This window comes from Coniosporium apollinis, assembly GCF_000281105.1.
Source record: "Coniosporium apollinis CBS 100218 chromosome Unknown supercont1.16, whole genome shotgun sequence".
NCBI classification, from domain to species: domain Eukaryota; kingdom Fungi; phylum Ascomycota; class Dothideomycetes; genus Coniosporium; species Coniosporium apollinis.
This window is the reverse complement of record NW_006913278.1, coordinates 522,614-535,756: the sequence shown is the minus strand read 5'-3', so window position 1 is coordinate 535,756 and position 13,143 is coordinate 522,614. Positions and strand designations below refer to the sequence as shown.

At 49.5% G+C, this 13,143-nt stretch overlaps 4 protein-coding genes across 4 annotated transcripts; 3 read left to right on the top strand and 1 right to left on the bottom strand.

The window, feature by feature from the left end:
* Nucleotides 1–4,325: 4,325 nt before the first annotated feature.
* Nucleotides 4,326–5,309, top strand: W97_03950 (uncharacterized protein; the record flags this gene model as incomplete). Its single annotated transcript, XM_007781844.1, has 1 exon — nucleotides 4,326–5,309. The coding sequence occupies one exon, from the start codon at nucleotides 4,326–4,328 to the stop codon at nucleotides 5,307–5,309; it is 984 nt and encodes a 327-aa protein (XP_007780034.1).
* Nucleotides 5,310–7,448: 2,139 nt separating this feature from the next.
* On the top strand, nucleotides 7,449–7,802 carry W97_03949 (uncharacterized protein; the record flags this gene model as incomplete). The annotated part of the gene is made up of 1 exon (XM_007781843.1): nucleotides 7,449–7,802. The coding sequence occupies one exon, from the start codon at nucleotides 7,449–7,451 to the stop codon at nucleotides 7,800–7,802; it is 354 nt and encodes a 117-aa protein (XP_007780033.1).
* A 1,320-nt stretch (nucleotides 7,803–9,122) lies between these two features.
* Nucleotides 9,123–11,362, top strand: W97_03948 (primary-amine oxidase; the record flags this gene model as incomplete). Its single annotated transcript, XM_007781842.1, has 4 exons — nucleotides 9,123–9,135; nucleotides 9,191–10,684; nucleotides 10,720–11,058; nucleotides 11,115–11,362. The coding sequence occupies 4 exons, from the start codon at nucleotides 9,123–9,125 to the stop codon at nucleotides 11,360–11,362; spliced, it is 2,094 nt and encodes a 697-aa protein (XP_007780032.1).
* A 458-nt stretch (nucleotides 11,363–11,820) lies between these two features.
* W97_03947 (uncharacterized protein) lies at nucleotides 11,821–13,030 on the bottom strand (the record flags this gene model as incomplete). The annotated part of the gene is made up of 2 exons (XM_007781841.1): nucleotides 11,821–12,606; nucleotides 12,668–13,030. 2 exons carry the CDS (start codon nucleotides 13,028–13,030, stop codon nucleotides 11,821–11,823), a joined length of 1,149 nt encoding a protein of 382 aa, XP_007780031.1.
* Between the last annotated feature and the right edge of the window lie 113 nt (nucleotides 13,031–13,143).

Below are 13,143 nucleotides of genomic sequence, written 5' to 3'. Positions count from 1 at the left end.
ACCCTAACCCTAACCCTAACCCTAACCCTAACCCTAACCCTAACCCTAACCCTAACCCTAACCCTAACCCTAACCCTAACCCTAACATCTACTCTAGCTAGTGTATACGTTCTGTGACTGCGACTAGTTGTCCTAAGATAAGGTTGTAGACTTCTCTATATAGCTCGCTAAAACTAATAGCGGATCTCTACTATACTTTATATATAGTTAGGCGGACTTTAATCTTCTAGAGTTTCTCTTTAAACTCTAATTATCCCGCTTATTCTTCTATAAGATTGTATACGTCGTGGTAGGCCTGATGCTATACCTTAGGTGGGTATCCTCCCGTAATAGGGTTCTATTCTAGTACCCTTTCTTCTAGTTCCTTGTCTAGGACTAGGTTCGAGATATTAGAGCCGAACTCCTTCTTTAATAACTCTTCTTCTAACGATACGGCCTCTTCCTCGGAGAGGGTACTTAGTACCGTGAGAGGTGCGACTGGGCCTTCTACTTATAAACCCTAGTAACTAGATTCTGCTTGAACTCTTTCCCGAATTAAGAGAGGTTATAGTTCCTCTTTGCGTGTTAGTGTTCTCTAGCTCGGTTCCTTCTTAGTGACTTGTAGTGCTTATTTTAATTGCGGTGGTTTTAGAAACTATCCCGATCCGTTCTTATCGCTTAGGTGTATTTAACACCCGTTATTATAGCATGCAGTCTAGGATATAGCTCTATAGTGAGTCGTAGTGGTAGCTAGCCTGCCTTGCTTTTTCGGGCTATTTATTTTTACTAGTGATTAGGTTTTCTTTAGCTGCCTATAATCTCTAGTAATATGTCCTATGTGATCGCAGTTGAAGCACTTTCCTATAAAAGGCTTTCTTTGTCCGGAGGATAATTCCTATCCTCTAGGGGGCGTGCCGCGTTCTCCCTGCGATCTTCTCTTTAGGAGACGTCCCGGATGTCTTTCTATTACGTTAAGTTCTATAGGCCTGAGCCTATATAGGTCTTAGTTATACTAAGTAGGGTGGCTCTATTTCCGTCCTACTACTACTAGCGCGTTATGGCCTTTCTTTTCTAACCTTCATTCGTATAGTCGATTGTCAATTCTAATTGACGTGGAAATCATTTTCTATAAATGATCCGGTTAGTCGCCTCTAATCAAGTCGTCCTTAACGTTTTCTTTTAATCCTTAGTAGTACTGCGCGGTTAAAGCTGTCTCATCCTATAAGGTATTTAACGCTACTAATTAGAACTAGGTAGCGTAATTTACTACTAATCCCTTCTAGATTAAGTTTATTAGTTCTCTTTCTATAGTATATGCCGCGTTAATGTCTCCGAATACTCGTCGTATCTTTACTTTAAACGAGAGTATATTAGTAAATAGTTCTGTTGTTTCCTAGGACTAGTTGCGTTTATTATTCTTAAGGAAATCCTTAAGATGAGGCTAGATCTATTTAAATGCTTATCCCTTTAGATAGGTAATAACGAATATAACTTCGTTTTCTTTTTAGAAATGTTCCTAGTTATGCTAAATATATAGGTTATATTAGAGTAGCTATGAGTCGAGTTTATTACGCTCTCTACTATACTTATCCGGTACCTTAACCTTAATTAGTTTCGGTGCTGGGGGTGGCGGCGGTGCCTGTCCCCTTATAGGTCCGGTAGTCGATCCTATGGTAGATATATCGACGTGTTAATCTTGGGTGTTCTATAAAGGTGGTGCTTAAAGTGTAACGAGGTGCTATTATAAGATAACAAAGGTTACTATAATGGTTGGGGTCCTAATTAAGGAGGTAGGGAATAGTGCTAAGATATAGTTAATAAGGTGAGGATTAATATCACGTAGTGAGATTAGATTAATATTATAAAGAATACTAGATTCTTATTTAAGTTAAGCACACTATTCTAATAAACGAGAATAGTGCGGCCTATATACTATAATGCCTCGCACTATAATCCCCTTAATTAGAGTAATCCGTTCCTAATTACACTAATTACACTAATTAGGCACCTCTTGGCATCCTGAGTGATTAGTCCCTTACGTGACGTTTGGCACTGATCACCTTTGTTCCGCGTCATCTACCGCGGTTCGTGATAGTAGGCCGGCCTCTACGGCTAAAGCCTACCTTATGCTAGATGCGGAGGTGCCCCTATAGGGTCTCTTGCTTCCGCCCTATAAAGGGGCATTATAGGTATAGTAGGCCGTCCTTAAAGATTGGAACGTCTAGAATAGCGGGGGCGAACGGGACCGGGAGCTTAAAGGAGTCCGCCTTAGGGTTAGTAAGCGGATACTACTTAAGAAGGGCGGCTACGGCTAGGCCTATAGTGGAGGGAGGCTATATAGACGGATGGCTCTTATAGTAGTCCTTTAGGTGGGTCCGGATGTAGGATAGAGCGATGGCGCGCTTATATAGTTGGTAGATAAGGACCTTAAGGTCTAGGAGGTAGTTGAATAGATCTAGATCTATAGTACCGTGGATAGAATATTAAAGCGTATAGAGAAAGGGGGGAAAGGTATAGGCGAGGGGCGGTAGATGGGATATATAGAGGTAGAAGAACGTATAGGGTGGCCTAGCGACACGTAGTAGTCGCTAGACGCATTTATATTTATATTCGCGTTAGCGCGGCTATAATTTAGTTAGGGCTATGTAAGGGAAAGGGTGGATGGACGAAGGCTTCTATAGATAGGCCTAGCGGTATAGGATTCTAGAGGCGGGGGATTGTATTATTCTGCTAGGGCAGGTAGTTAGTATTAGTGTAAAGTAGTTCGGTGCGGGTAGGGTTAGGGTAATGCAGCTAATGGGAGGGTCAGACAATTGGGAGAAGGGCTGGAACGAAAAGAGCATGTAGTACTAGATCCTAATTAGGCATGCAGTACTAGAGTATATATATATAGTATTAGACTTATAGTAGTTTTAGAGATTTAAATGTCTTTTTTCTAGTTAAATAACCTTCTAGTAGTAGTTTTCTTCTATTATAATTAGTAAAATAATCTAGTTATTATCTAGTAATAGCAAATCACCTAGAATACTCTTTACATACTCTATTTTCTAATAAATATACTATTTTTCAAGCTATTTTCCAAGTAGCTTGTTTTTCTAAGCTCTTAGAAATTCGGGGTAGAAAATAAAATATTTAGTAAATTAGATATACTTATTATTTTAGTCTAGCTATTATCTAGTATTACTAAGCTGCCTAGAATACCCCTTAAATACTCTATTTTCCAACGAAAACCTTTATTTTCCAAGGGATTTTCCAAGAGGCTCTATTTTCTAAGGACTTGGAAAAGCGGCATGGAAAATAGAATCCTTAGTAAGCCCTCAAAATTCCATCGACACGGTTAGTAGGTTTTAAGACTAAGAATTAGTATTTTAAGTTTGTTAGATTAAAAAGATCTTTTTATAGTTAAAGTATCTTCTAAAATTAGTACTCTTATACTAAATATAGAGTTATAGTCTAATTACTATCTAGTATTACTAATCTATCTATAATACCCCTTAGATAGCCTATTTTCTAATAGATAGACTATTTTCCAAGCTATTTTCCAAGTAGTTTCTTTTTTCTAAATCCTGTAAATTTAGGATAGAAAATAGATTAGCTAGTAAAGATTCTAGAGTATTCTATTACTAGCTATTAGTAATAGAGAAGCCTGCTAATATATCTAGATAAATATTCTTAGACTAATAATTATTAATTTAGTAGTTTTAAAGGTTAAATAGACGTTTTTTCTAGCGGAAATACCTTCTAGAACTAGTTTATTATACTATACTTAGTAATATAGTCTAGTTAGTATCTAGGACTAGTAATCCACCTACTATACCTCTTAGATAGGCTATTTTCTAAGGGAATAAGCTATTTTCCAAGTGCTATTCATTTTCTAAGAGATGAGAACCTTGGAATTTACCCTTGGAAAATGGATTTCTAGGAACCGAATCAGATTCTAGTATATAGGCTTATAGGTTTTTCGTTTTTTATATGAAATTCTAGTAGATAGGCTTATAGTTAGAGTTATTATTTATTAACTAGCTAACTAGATATAGCGCTTAGCCTGCAAGACACGCCGCAACTTAATTAAGCGGCGGTGTATCTTAAAAGTATCCTTCAACGCCACTAAAGCCTCAAATATTAGCGCGCTAGACCTAAACCACCAAGCCGCGACCTCGTATTACCCCTCCAAGCCGCGCTGCGAATATGCCCTACTCTATGCTTGCGGAGTCCGCCGCGGCTTGCATCACAAGCCCGAGACCACAAATCCACGAGTGACGAAGCCTGCACTATACCACCTCTAATTGATTCACATTCTCAAGCAATCCAAGAGACAGAAGAAGCGCTCAAAAGCCCGAGTAAGCATGATTGAGGACGAGGCCTTAGACATCCAAGAGGCGCCGCAAGCTCTACAAGATGTAAGTGGAGCTCAGCCTCCTGACGAAGGGCACGCGCGCCTGCGGCGTGAAGAAGAGGATTTGCTCGAGTTGGAGGAAGAGGAGCGTGAACAGGGATATTCGCTGCGTGATGAGTCGGTAGCGGAGCGGGCATACCTGCGGCGTCGGGAGGAAGAAGCTGAAGAGGCCAAGGACGCTCGACTGAAGGCTATCGAGGAAGAGAAGCTGGCTCGTACAAAAGCTGGATTGCAGGCGGGCACTCGTACTCTCCATGAAGCCTTTGAATCGCTTCAGGAGCCTGGGGCTAAGACGCCACTACCGCTACTCGTATCCGCACACGCGAATCACGATAGCCACATACGGGAAGAAGCCCTCAAACATCAACTTGAGAAGCCAGCCAAAATTCGCTCTTCACTGGCTTCTAACGAGATCCCCTCAACCGACCCCGGCTCGGATGTTATCCTCCATCTTAGCTCTACCTCATACGCCAAGGCAGCAGATACCTTGTGTTCAGTTCTCGACAAGCAGCTTTCGCTTCTCAGTGACTGGTCTGGAAGAGGCAGCCACGTTGACTACACCTATAACGAGGCTGTGCCGCTCGTTCGAGGCCGCTGGCTTGGCCGAGGCATAAACGGAGACGTATACGAAACATCCTGCAAGGGTGTAGCAGTAGCTTGGAAAACTATATACTGCCGTCACGGTATAAGTCACGAAGAGCGCAAGGAAATCGAACTCCTCAAGAAGCTTAGGCATGAGCATATTGTCAGGCTTGTGGGCACTTATTCTCACGCACAGTTCTTGGGTCTGCTTCTATGGCCAGTCGCGACTTGTGACCTTGCCACTGTGTTGGAGGATCTGGAGGCGTTATATCACCCAGAATCTCTGATGGCAAGCACGAAGAGAAACAAGCCATTATTGCTCGGTTGGCGGCACTTGGCTTCGACGATCTAGAGCACGATGGAAAGCCGCTAATTGTTCGAAGCCGCTTGTCACGACTTTTTGGCTGCCTGGCCCATGCTATCGAGTATCTTCACAGTCAAAATGTTCGTCATAAGGACCTCAAACCGGCCAATGTGCTTCTCTCTAGAGATGGGGTGTGGCTCACTGACTTTGGGACCGCAACAGATTTCGCTCTCTTATCCACCAGCAAGACCAACAATGGAGAGCGCGGTACCCCGAAATACTTTGCTCCAGAGGTTGCCGAATACGAGATCAGCGGCCGATCGGCGGACATCTTTTCTCTAGGATGCGTCTATCTTGAGCTATTCTGCATATGCATTGGTGGTTGCCTTGGACTTCTGAAATCGTTTCGGCCTGCACAGGATCGCTCATTCCAAGCTAACCTTGCCAACGTGGACTTGTGGTTCCATCAACTTCGTCCATACCCCAGAATTGACCCCAAACATAACGGACTTACTACGATCATCCACCAGATGCTTGAACGTGTTCCAAAATCACGACCTACCGCATCTGAACTGAGAGCAGACATACGGGTAGCTAGTAGATTGGATGCTACAAGCGATTACCACGGCTCATGCTGCAGCCCGAAGTCAGAACAGGTCAAGGATTCCTCCCTGGCATCGCTCAACGCAACGCAGACTTCGTCCTCTCAGAATCCCGTTCAGGAGTGTCTCGCTTTCGCTTACCTTAGGCATGACCCGCGACCCCACGCGTATATACCATTGTCAGGCTTCCAATCACCCTACGGGCATCTATCCAAAAGGTCCCCTCAGGAAATAGAAGCGACTCTGCGCAGCCTTTCTGCAAGTCAGGGGTATTACAGAGGAGTAATAAGACCGCCAAGAGCTTCAATGACATCTCCCGTATATCCCCCAGCTTGGTCATAAGCCCGCCCGCCTCTGCCGGGAGGGAGCAGACGGGCGGGCGATCGATAGGAGGTGCCTTCGGGCGGGCGGGCAGGGCTGAACATGGCGCAGGTAGCCCCGCCGGGCGGGCGGCAGTAGTATTGCGAGTCTTAGCTTAGTGTTGTAAATAATTTTGATATAACCTCCCCCCCTAAAATCAACTGAATTTGCTTTAGCTAATGTCTATCCTCTCCTAATCTTTATCCTTATCTCTTTATATTATATACCTCTCCTATTGATACTTTTTATAGTTTTTGCAGTGTCCGAATTACTACTAGCTATAATATACAATACTAGGTGTGCTTGTTTTATTCTCACACCGCTTTTAGCGTCTTAGCAGGAAAACCCGAGTCGATTTATTTGAAAAACCGAGTCGATTTGTTTAAACTTCCTACACTCCGAGTTTCACGAAACTTAAGCGTTCAATTGAGCAGAAGAATCCATCCGATTTTCCTAAAAGATTCTTAGAAGATTCAAGGAATGTGGTGAATAATTTCCTCACATTATAGCAAGAGTAAACGTAAAATGGAACAAACGAAACGCTATAGGTAGTTGAGATCCATAAAGGAGCCACAGATTTCTTGCGGGGGAGACAGAAGAGAGTCTATGCCACGCGATGTACGATCAAGCCTGAAGTCTAGGCGGCGTCTGCCGCAGGCTCATGCCAAGGCCGGTGCGCCTTGCACTCATAAGTCTTTCTTCAGCTTCCTGTAGCTCTTGCCTGAATGGACAGGTATATTAGCTACCGGGGAGGTGGGAGCAAAGTCCTCGGCGTGGGTCTCTGTTGCCTGGCAAATATTTCCCTAACCAATATGTGATCTTTTACATCTTCGATTCCAAAACGGCCGCTATCACAGGGATCTTTACCTCATACTACGCCCATTGCTACACGTTCTCCGGTATAGGGTTCTCCACCTGCCATACTGGGATCAGCGTTCATAGCGCGTATGACTTGTGAGATGATGATGAGTAGCGAGGCTTCCTTGGACATACGCTGGAGAAAGGCGCTCTGCGGCGAAATTGTTACGCGCAATCTAGTAAAGGGCGTGTTTTGGCAGCCGAAGCTCGGCGTGAGGAACTGCTGAAGAGCACGACTGCGAAACTGGAGAAGTGCTTGTTCCTAAAGAAGAATATCGACGAGAAGCACGCCGCCATAGAGGCAGCCGAGGCAGGGGACGCAGCCAAAGCGAAGGGCATGCTAAACCGCTAGAAGACCGTCGAAGCCATGGCGAGGCTGATCGACATCCATGCCCGTATCAATGTGATGTACGAGGAGGCACAGATTATTCTCGGGGGACGGCGCGCCGTAGAGGATGGCCGGTGGGAGGAATACGTGCGACACACGCCAGGCTGGGAGAAATACGATGTTCAACTCCCCGGCTCATCAGAGGGAGGAGGCCAGCCGGCGCAAAATGAGCAGGTGGAACTCTACCAGGCGGAAAACGAGCATGTGGAACACGAGCCGGCTGTCCAAGTGCAGCAATCATCGGAACAGCAGGCGGGTAGTGGCAGGTCAGAAGTTCAAGAAACACCGGAGGAGGGAATTACCGGTACACCGGTTATCCCTGAGTCACAATAGATTGTGAATGGCAGCGCGAGTGATCTGGAGCTCTTTTTATGTAAAATATAACACTGGTACGAAAGGAGATTGCATTCGCGAACAAGAGCTGTGGAAGGCCATAACGCTGCGCACTTACGTGACACTTTGCACCCTGCGGAAGCTCCCGTTACTGAGCCTCCACGACGAACATTTATAAAGGAGAACCCGGCTCCGGTATTCTCAGAGGTTCCGAAGCAGTAGTGTTCTTAAAGTTCCCTCTCGTCCTGCAATAACATTTCGACGAGGAGCAGCATTGACCTGGCCTTCCAGTTTGAGAGCCGACATGAGACTCAACTCACCGCTGAGCATGACCTACGAATGTCGGACGCTGATGTTGTGTCGGGGCAGCGAAAGGCTATTAGTTAAACGAGTGAAGTCGCAAAAGCTCGCCCAACTCCCGTGGCTGGCCAGGAAATTCGCCTAGAGTTACCTGTTTGGGCGAAACTGAGGATGAGCCAGCTTTATCGCTCCCCTGGCAGATCTCTCAACCTTAGCTCTCCACCGACCCACCACCTGCATCTCCCAGCTGCAGATACGCATCGTGGCGCATGTCGCCTCAGATTGGCTTGCAGTGGACACAATCATCACAGTCGTCCCTTGGCGATCATGCGAAGCCGTACCAGTCGTGTAGGCTGCCCCACGCTACCTCCCTCTCCTGAGTTGATAGCACGTTTAATGCAAATCCCACGAACACAGCTGCCCAAGATGCGTACCTCGGATTTCAAGCTCTTTGCTCATACCAGGCCGCCTTGCCATTTGGGATTGGACAGCTTTCTCGATAGCACTCTCAATTGACTGCTGGCTCGCCTCCGCTTCATCTACCAGCAATGTGGGTAAGCTGTCTGGTATACAAATCACCGCGCTACTACTGTAGACCAAGAAGCGGCTTAGTATTCGCACGTCAATCCCATGCGGGACCCTTAATCTGCATGGATCTTTCCAGATAAAAGTCCCAGGGCGGCGCTGGATAAGGCCTTGAGATTTGTCAGTGATCAAAAGCAAAATGTAGAAAGCCCGTAGGTGATAACTCTGGTACTCGTAGCCTTCTCATCCCTCTGCTGTTCTGAGTAGCCGGTCTTTCAATCTTGCGGCGCACCGTTTCCTTCTCAGTTCTCATTTGGCTGGCTGTATCATCCTTCCTCTTGTTCGTTGCTCCAGCAGCTTCTCGTCCCCGCCCAGAGTCCGCCTGGGCAAAGAACGTACGATGGAGAGAAAAGCGGTCCACGCGCGTCAAGCGCCAGGTTAACGGTCCTCCTTGCGCTCCTTACCCTGCCCAAGGAATTACAGCACCGAAGCCCAATGTCTGTCACAGGTACTCGAGAGGACTCAGGCGGTTCTTAGATAATGTACATCTAACCGTTCTTTAGAAGCTGAGACCGTATCAGTCGCGGAGTGGCTCTTTGCTCAGCCGGCGCTCAATCTCTCAGTCTCGGAGAATGCAATAGAATGGGACAACACCGTGGCCCTGATTGAGCTTATGGTTCCCGGAAAGGCTGAAGCATTGAGCTATCTCAATTCCAATGGCTCTGCACCTCTTCGATATGCCCACGTTGTCGTGGATCATCGCGCGACAACCGAGCCGTATCTCGTAGACCTGCTTGTCGGTCCTTTACCTATCCAGAACGGCACTATCCGGTACGAGCCTTTGACGTACCCCTACACCAAGTCAGCCGGCGGTCGCGTGCGGAACCTGGACGCAGATTCGGAGACCATGTCGGCGTGGTTCTACAACATCAGCGCGTCTATCGCAGACATCACGCAGGAACTTTGGGGCGGTATGGCCACGGGTGGAGATGAGGATTCACTAGATCTCTGGGGCATTGATCCGCCATGGCAAGATGACGGCCGCATCATCCGCTGGACAGCGTTCTGGAACTTACCAACATCTGACTTTGACGTTGAGACTCTGTTGCCGCTCGGTCTCTACTTCAAGGCTGACGTGACTGGGAGGGATCCCGCCGGCTGGAGCGTGGAAGGATGGTTCTACAACGGCATCTTCTACAGCACAACAGAGGAGCTCAGGTCAGCGTTCTTCTCGCCTGATTTCGTCAAGTTGCCGCCCGATGAGGACGGTTTGTGGATCCAAACAGGCCAACGCGGTCCTGTGCCTCCGCTTGACACAGCGTACCCGCCAACAATGGTTGCGCCAAGTGGCTCCCGGTTCTTTGTGGACGAACAACAACAATACGTGAAATGGATGGACTTTGAGTTCTATCTCGGGTTCTCGCGCGACATTGGACTCTCACTCCACGACATCAAGTACAAGGGCCAGAGGATCATCTACGAGCTCAGCCTTCAAGAAGCAATCGCTCATTACGCGGGCCAGGATCCCATGCAGAGCGGAACAGCTTACCTGGATAGCTTCTACGGGTTTGGACCATATGCTTTCGAGCTTGTCAAGGGCTATGACTGTCCCCCGCACGCCACGTATCTGAACAGCTCTTTCTACGTTCGCGAGACGACGCATACACACACCGATAGCATCTGTCTCTTCGAGATGGACGCCCCATACCCAATGCAACGCCACAGCACAGCAAGCTACGTCTCGGCCGCAAAAAACGTGTATTTCACGGTGCGCACAGTCAACACCGTCGGCAACTACGACTACATGTTCTCGTACGAGTTCTATATGGATGGCATCATCGACGTCAACGTGCGGGCCTCGGGCTACATCCAAGCCGCCTACTTCGCCAACAACCACGACTACGGGCACCAGATCCACGACGCGCTCTCCGGCTCGATGCACGATCACGTGCTGAACTACAAGATAGACTTCGACGTGCTCGGCACCGCCAACACGATGATCGCAACGACCCTCGTGCCTGCTACAGAAACCTACCCCCTACAGAAACCTACCCCTGGTCCGCTGGCAAGCCGCGCAACACCATGAAGCTAGTGCGCGAGTCCATCGCCTCTGAGGACAGCAGCCGCCTCCTCTGGGGCGCGAACGGCGCAACCCAGTACACGGTCGTAAACACAGATCAGCCAAATAGCTACGGCGAGCCCCGCGGCTACCGCATCCTGCCCTCACTCGGCACCGCGCACCTCACCGTGCAGGACTCGAGCAACATCGTCAATGCCGCGAACTGGGCGACCCACGACATATATATCACGCGACAGAAGGACTCAGAGCCCCGCGCCGCGCATCCCTATAATTCGCAGGACGTGTTCGACCCGCCTGTAGACTTCGCCCAGTTTTTCGATGGGAGAGTTTGCTGCAGGAGGATATGGTCGTGTGGGTTAATCTGGGTATGCACCATGTGCCGCATACGGGCGATTTGCCAAACACAGTTTTTACAACGAGCCATAGTGGCGTGCAGGTCATGCCATTGAACTATCTGGAGGGCGATCCGAGCATGGAGAGTGTGCATCAGGTCAAGATTGAGTATGAGGCCGGCGCGGTGGGCGAGGTTGAGACGTTTGGTCAGCCGGAAAGTAGCTGTCAGGCGGAGTGGTGGGGGTATAAGGGGGATTCGGTGGTTAGGAAGTTCCCTTATGCGCCGGGGGAGGTGTACTATGAGACTGAAGATGTGGGCTAAGAGGTGTTTGTAGAATGTAAATACTATATAGAGCGTAGAGACGGACAATGGGTGACACATTATAGAATCACAGCCGTATCTCACAACGCATTACATTCAGACGCAGCGAATTGGAGAGAGGTCGCCTGAGCTAGACGTGTGGTCCTATACCCTGGAAACACCTGTATAGCCTGCCGTTCTCGTCCTCTGCCTCCGCAGCTCCGCCGTAGACTCTTCGTAGGCAGCAGTGGAAGACACAGGGGATGCCCTCTTAGCCATCCAGCTTCCTCTACACGGCGAGCAGAGTAACCGGGAGCGCCGTCTCGAGCGCATCAACTTCCTGCAAATTCGTCTCAGGAATCCTCCCCGCTTTCGGCCCCGTCCCTTCCTCAGCATGCCCGCTTCCGATAGTCCCCTTGCCCCGCTCCGCCACCGAGCCCATAGAACTCTTTACATTCACCCCACCAACCCTCCCTCCCTCATCCCGCCCGCCCTTGCACCCTCGGAAAATTCCTCGCACTCAGCAACACCCCCTTCACGGCCCTCACCTCTCCCTTAACCGCCTCAACCGCATCTCCCTTCTTCCCAGCCTCCCCACCGTACCCGCCATATAGCCCTCCGCCCCCGTAATACGGGCTCGCGTACGCCAGGTCCGTGAGGTAGGACCGCAGGTCCTCGATGCTGGTGCCGAGGTCGGCGGTGGAGGAGTCCGTGGCGGCGGCGCTGGAGGAGAGCTCGGAGAGGTGGGATGTTAGGATTGCGAGGCGGTTTGTGTGGGAGGTGAGGGGGTCGGAGGCGCGCGGAGGCGCAGAGGAGAGGGAGGTGGTGGAGGGGCGCCGCGAGAGGGCGGGCGAGGTCTGGGTGCCGTGGTCGCGGTGGAAGAGCTCGGTGGGGTCGCTGGTGATGGATGAGGCGTCGTCGGTGTCGTCTTTGGTGGCGCCGGATGAGCTTGGCATGCCTTTAGGGATGGTAGAGACCATGCTGCTGAGACGCTCGTTCAGGGCGTCCAGGTGCGACTGGGTGTGCACGGCGAAGTCGTGCCGCGCGTCCGTTAGACTGGCTTCCATGGGCGCAATAAGGTATTTTGAGACGCCGTAGACGAGAGTGTAGAGGCCGCCGATGGTGTAGGCGGCGTTGACGAGGCGGGGAATAGTGATGAGGGGCGGTGGCTTCTGGGGTTTGGCGAGGAACTCCGGGTAGGTGATTATTGGGGGGACGTCGCGGGGTGGTTGTTGTTGCCGGGGCGGTGAGGAGGGGGTGAGATTCTGCTATGGCATGAGCTGTAGACCTCTCGAATAAGGAGAGTAAGCAAGAAGGGGCACTGACCTGTGACCACAGCCTCGAGGCATCCTCGGGCATGTCTGCGGCCTGCTCTGGACCCAGCAGCGTCTGTATCTCGTCACTGCTCAGTCCCTTCGACTGGAGGAAGGCGACTTTGCGTTCTCGCGGCGCGTCTCTTATGCTTGGGTCTTGGAGGAATTTCGAGGCCTGCTCTATCAACGGGGGTTGCGCTTGCGTGCTGCCACTCGTTGTCGACTCCTCCGCTCCAGGCGCTTGCTGTGCGGTCGTTGGCGGTTCTGCCGGGGTAGGTGGAGGTGGAGGCGTGGATTGTTCGGTGCTGAGGGAGGAGCTGTCGACAGTTGACGGCGCCTGCGCCCGCTGCCATGCTGGAATCCTTCGCTCGGCCATTGTGGTTGCAGGATGGGTGTTGGTTGTCCATTGGTGCTGGTAGTGTTCGACGTTTCTCTGAGCGCATGACGAACCTCGGCATCGCACCGCGTGTGGCTGGTGAGCATGAGCCA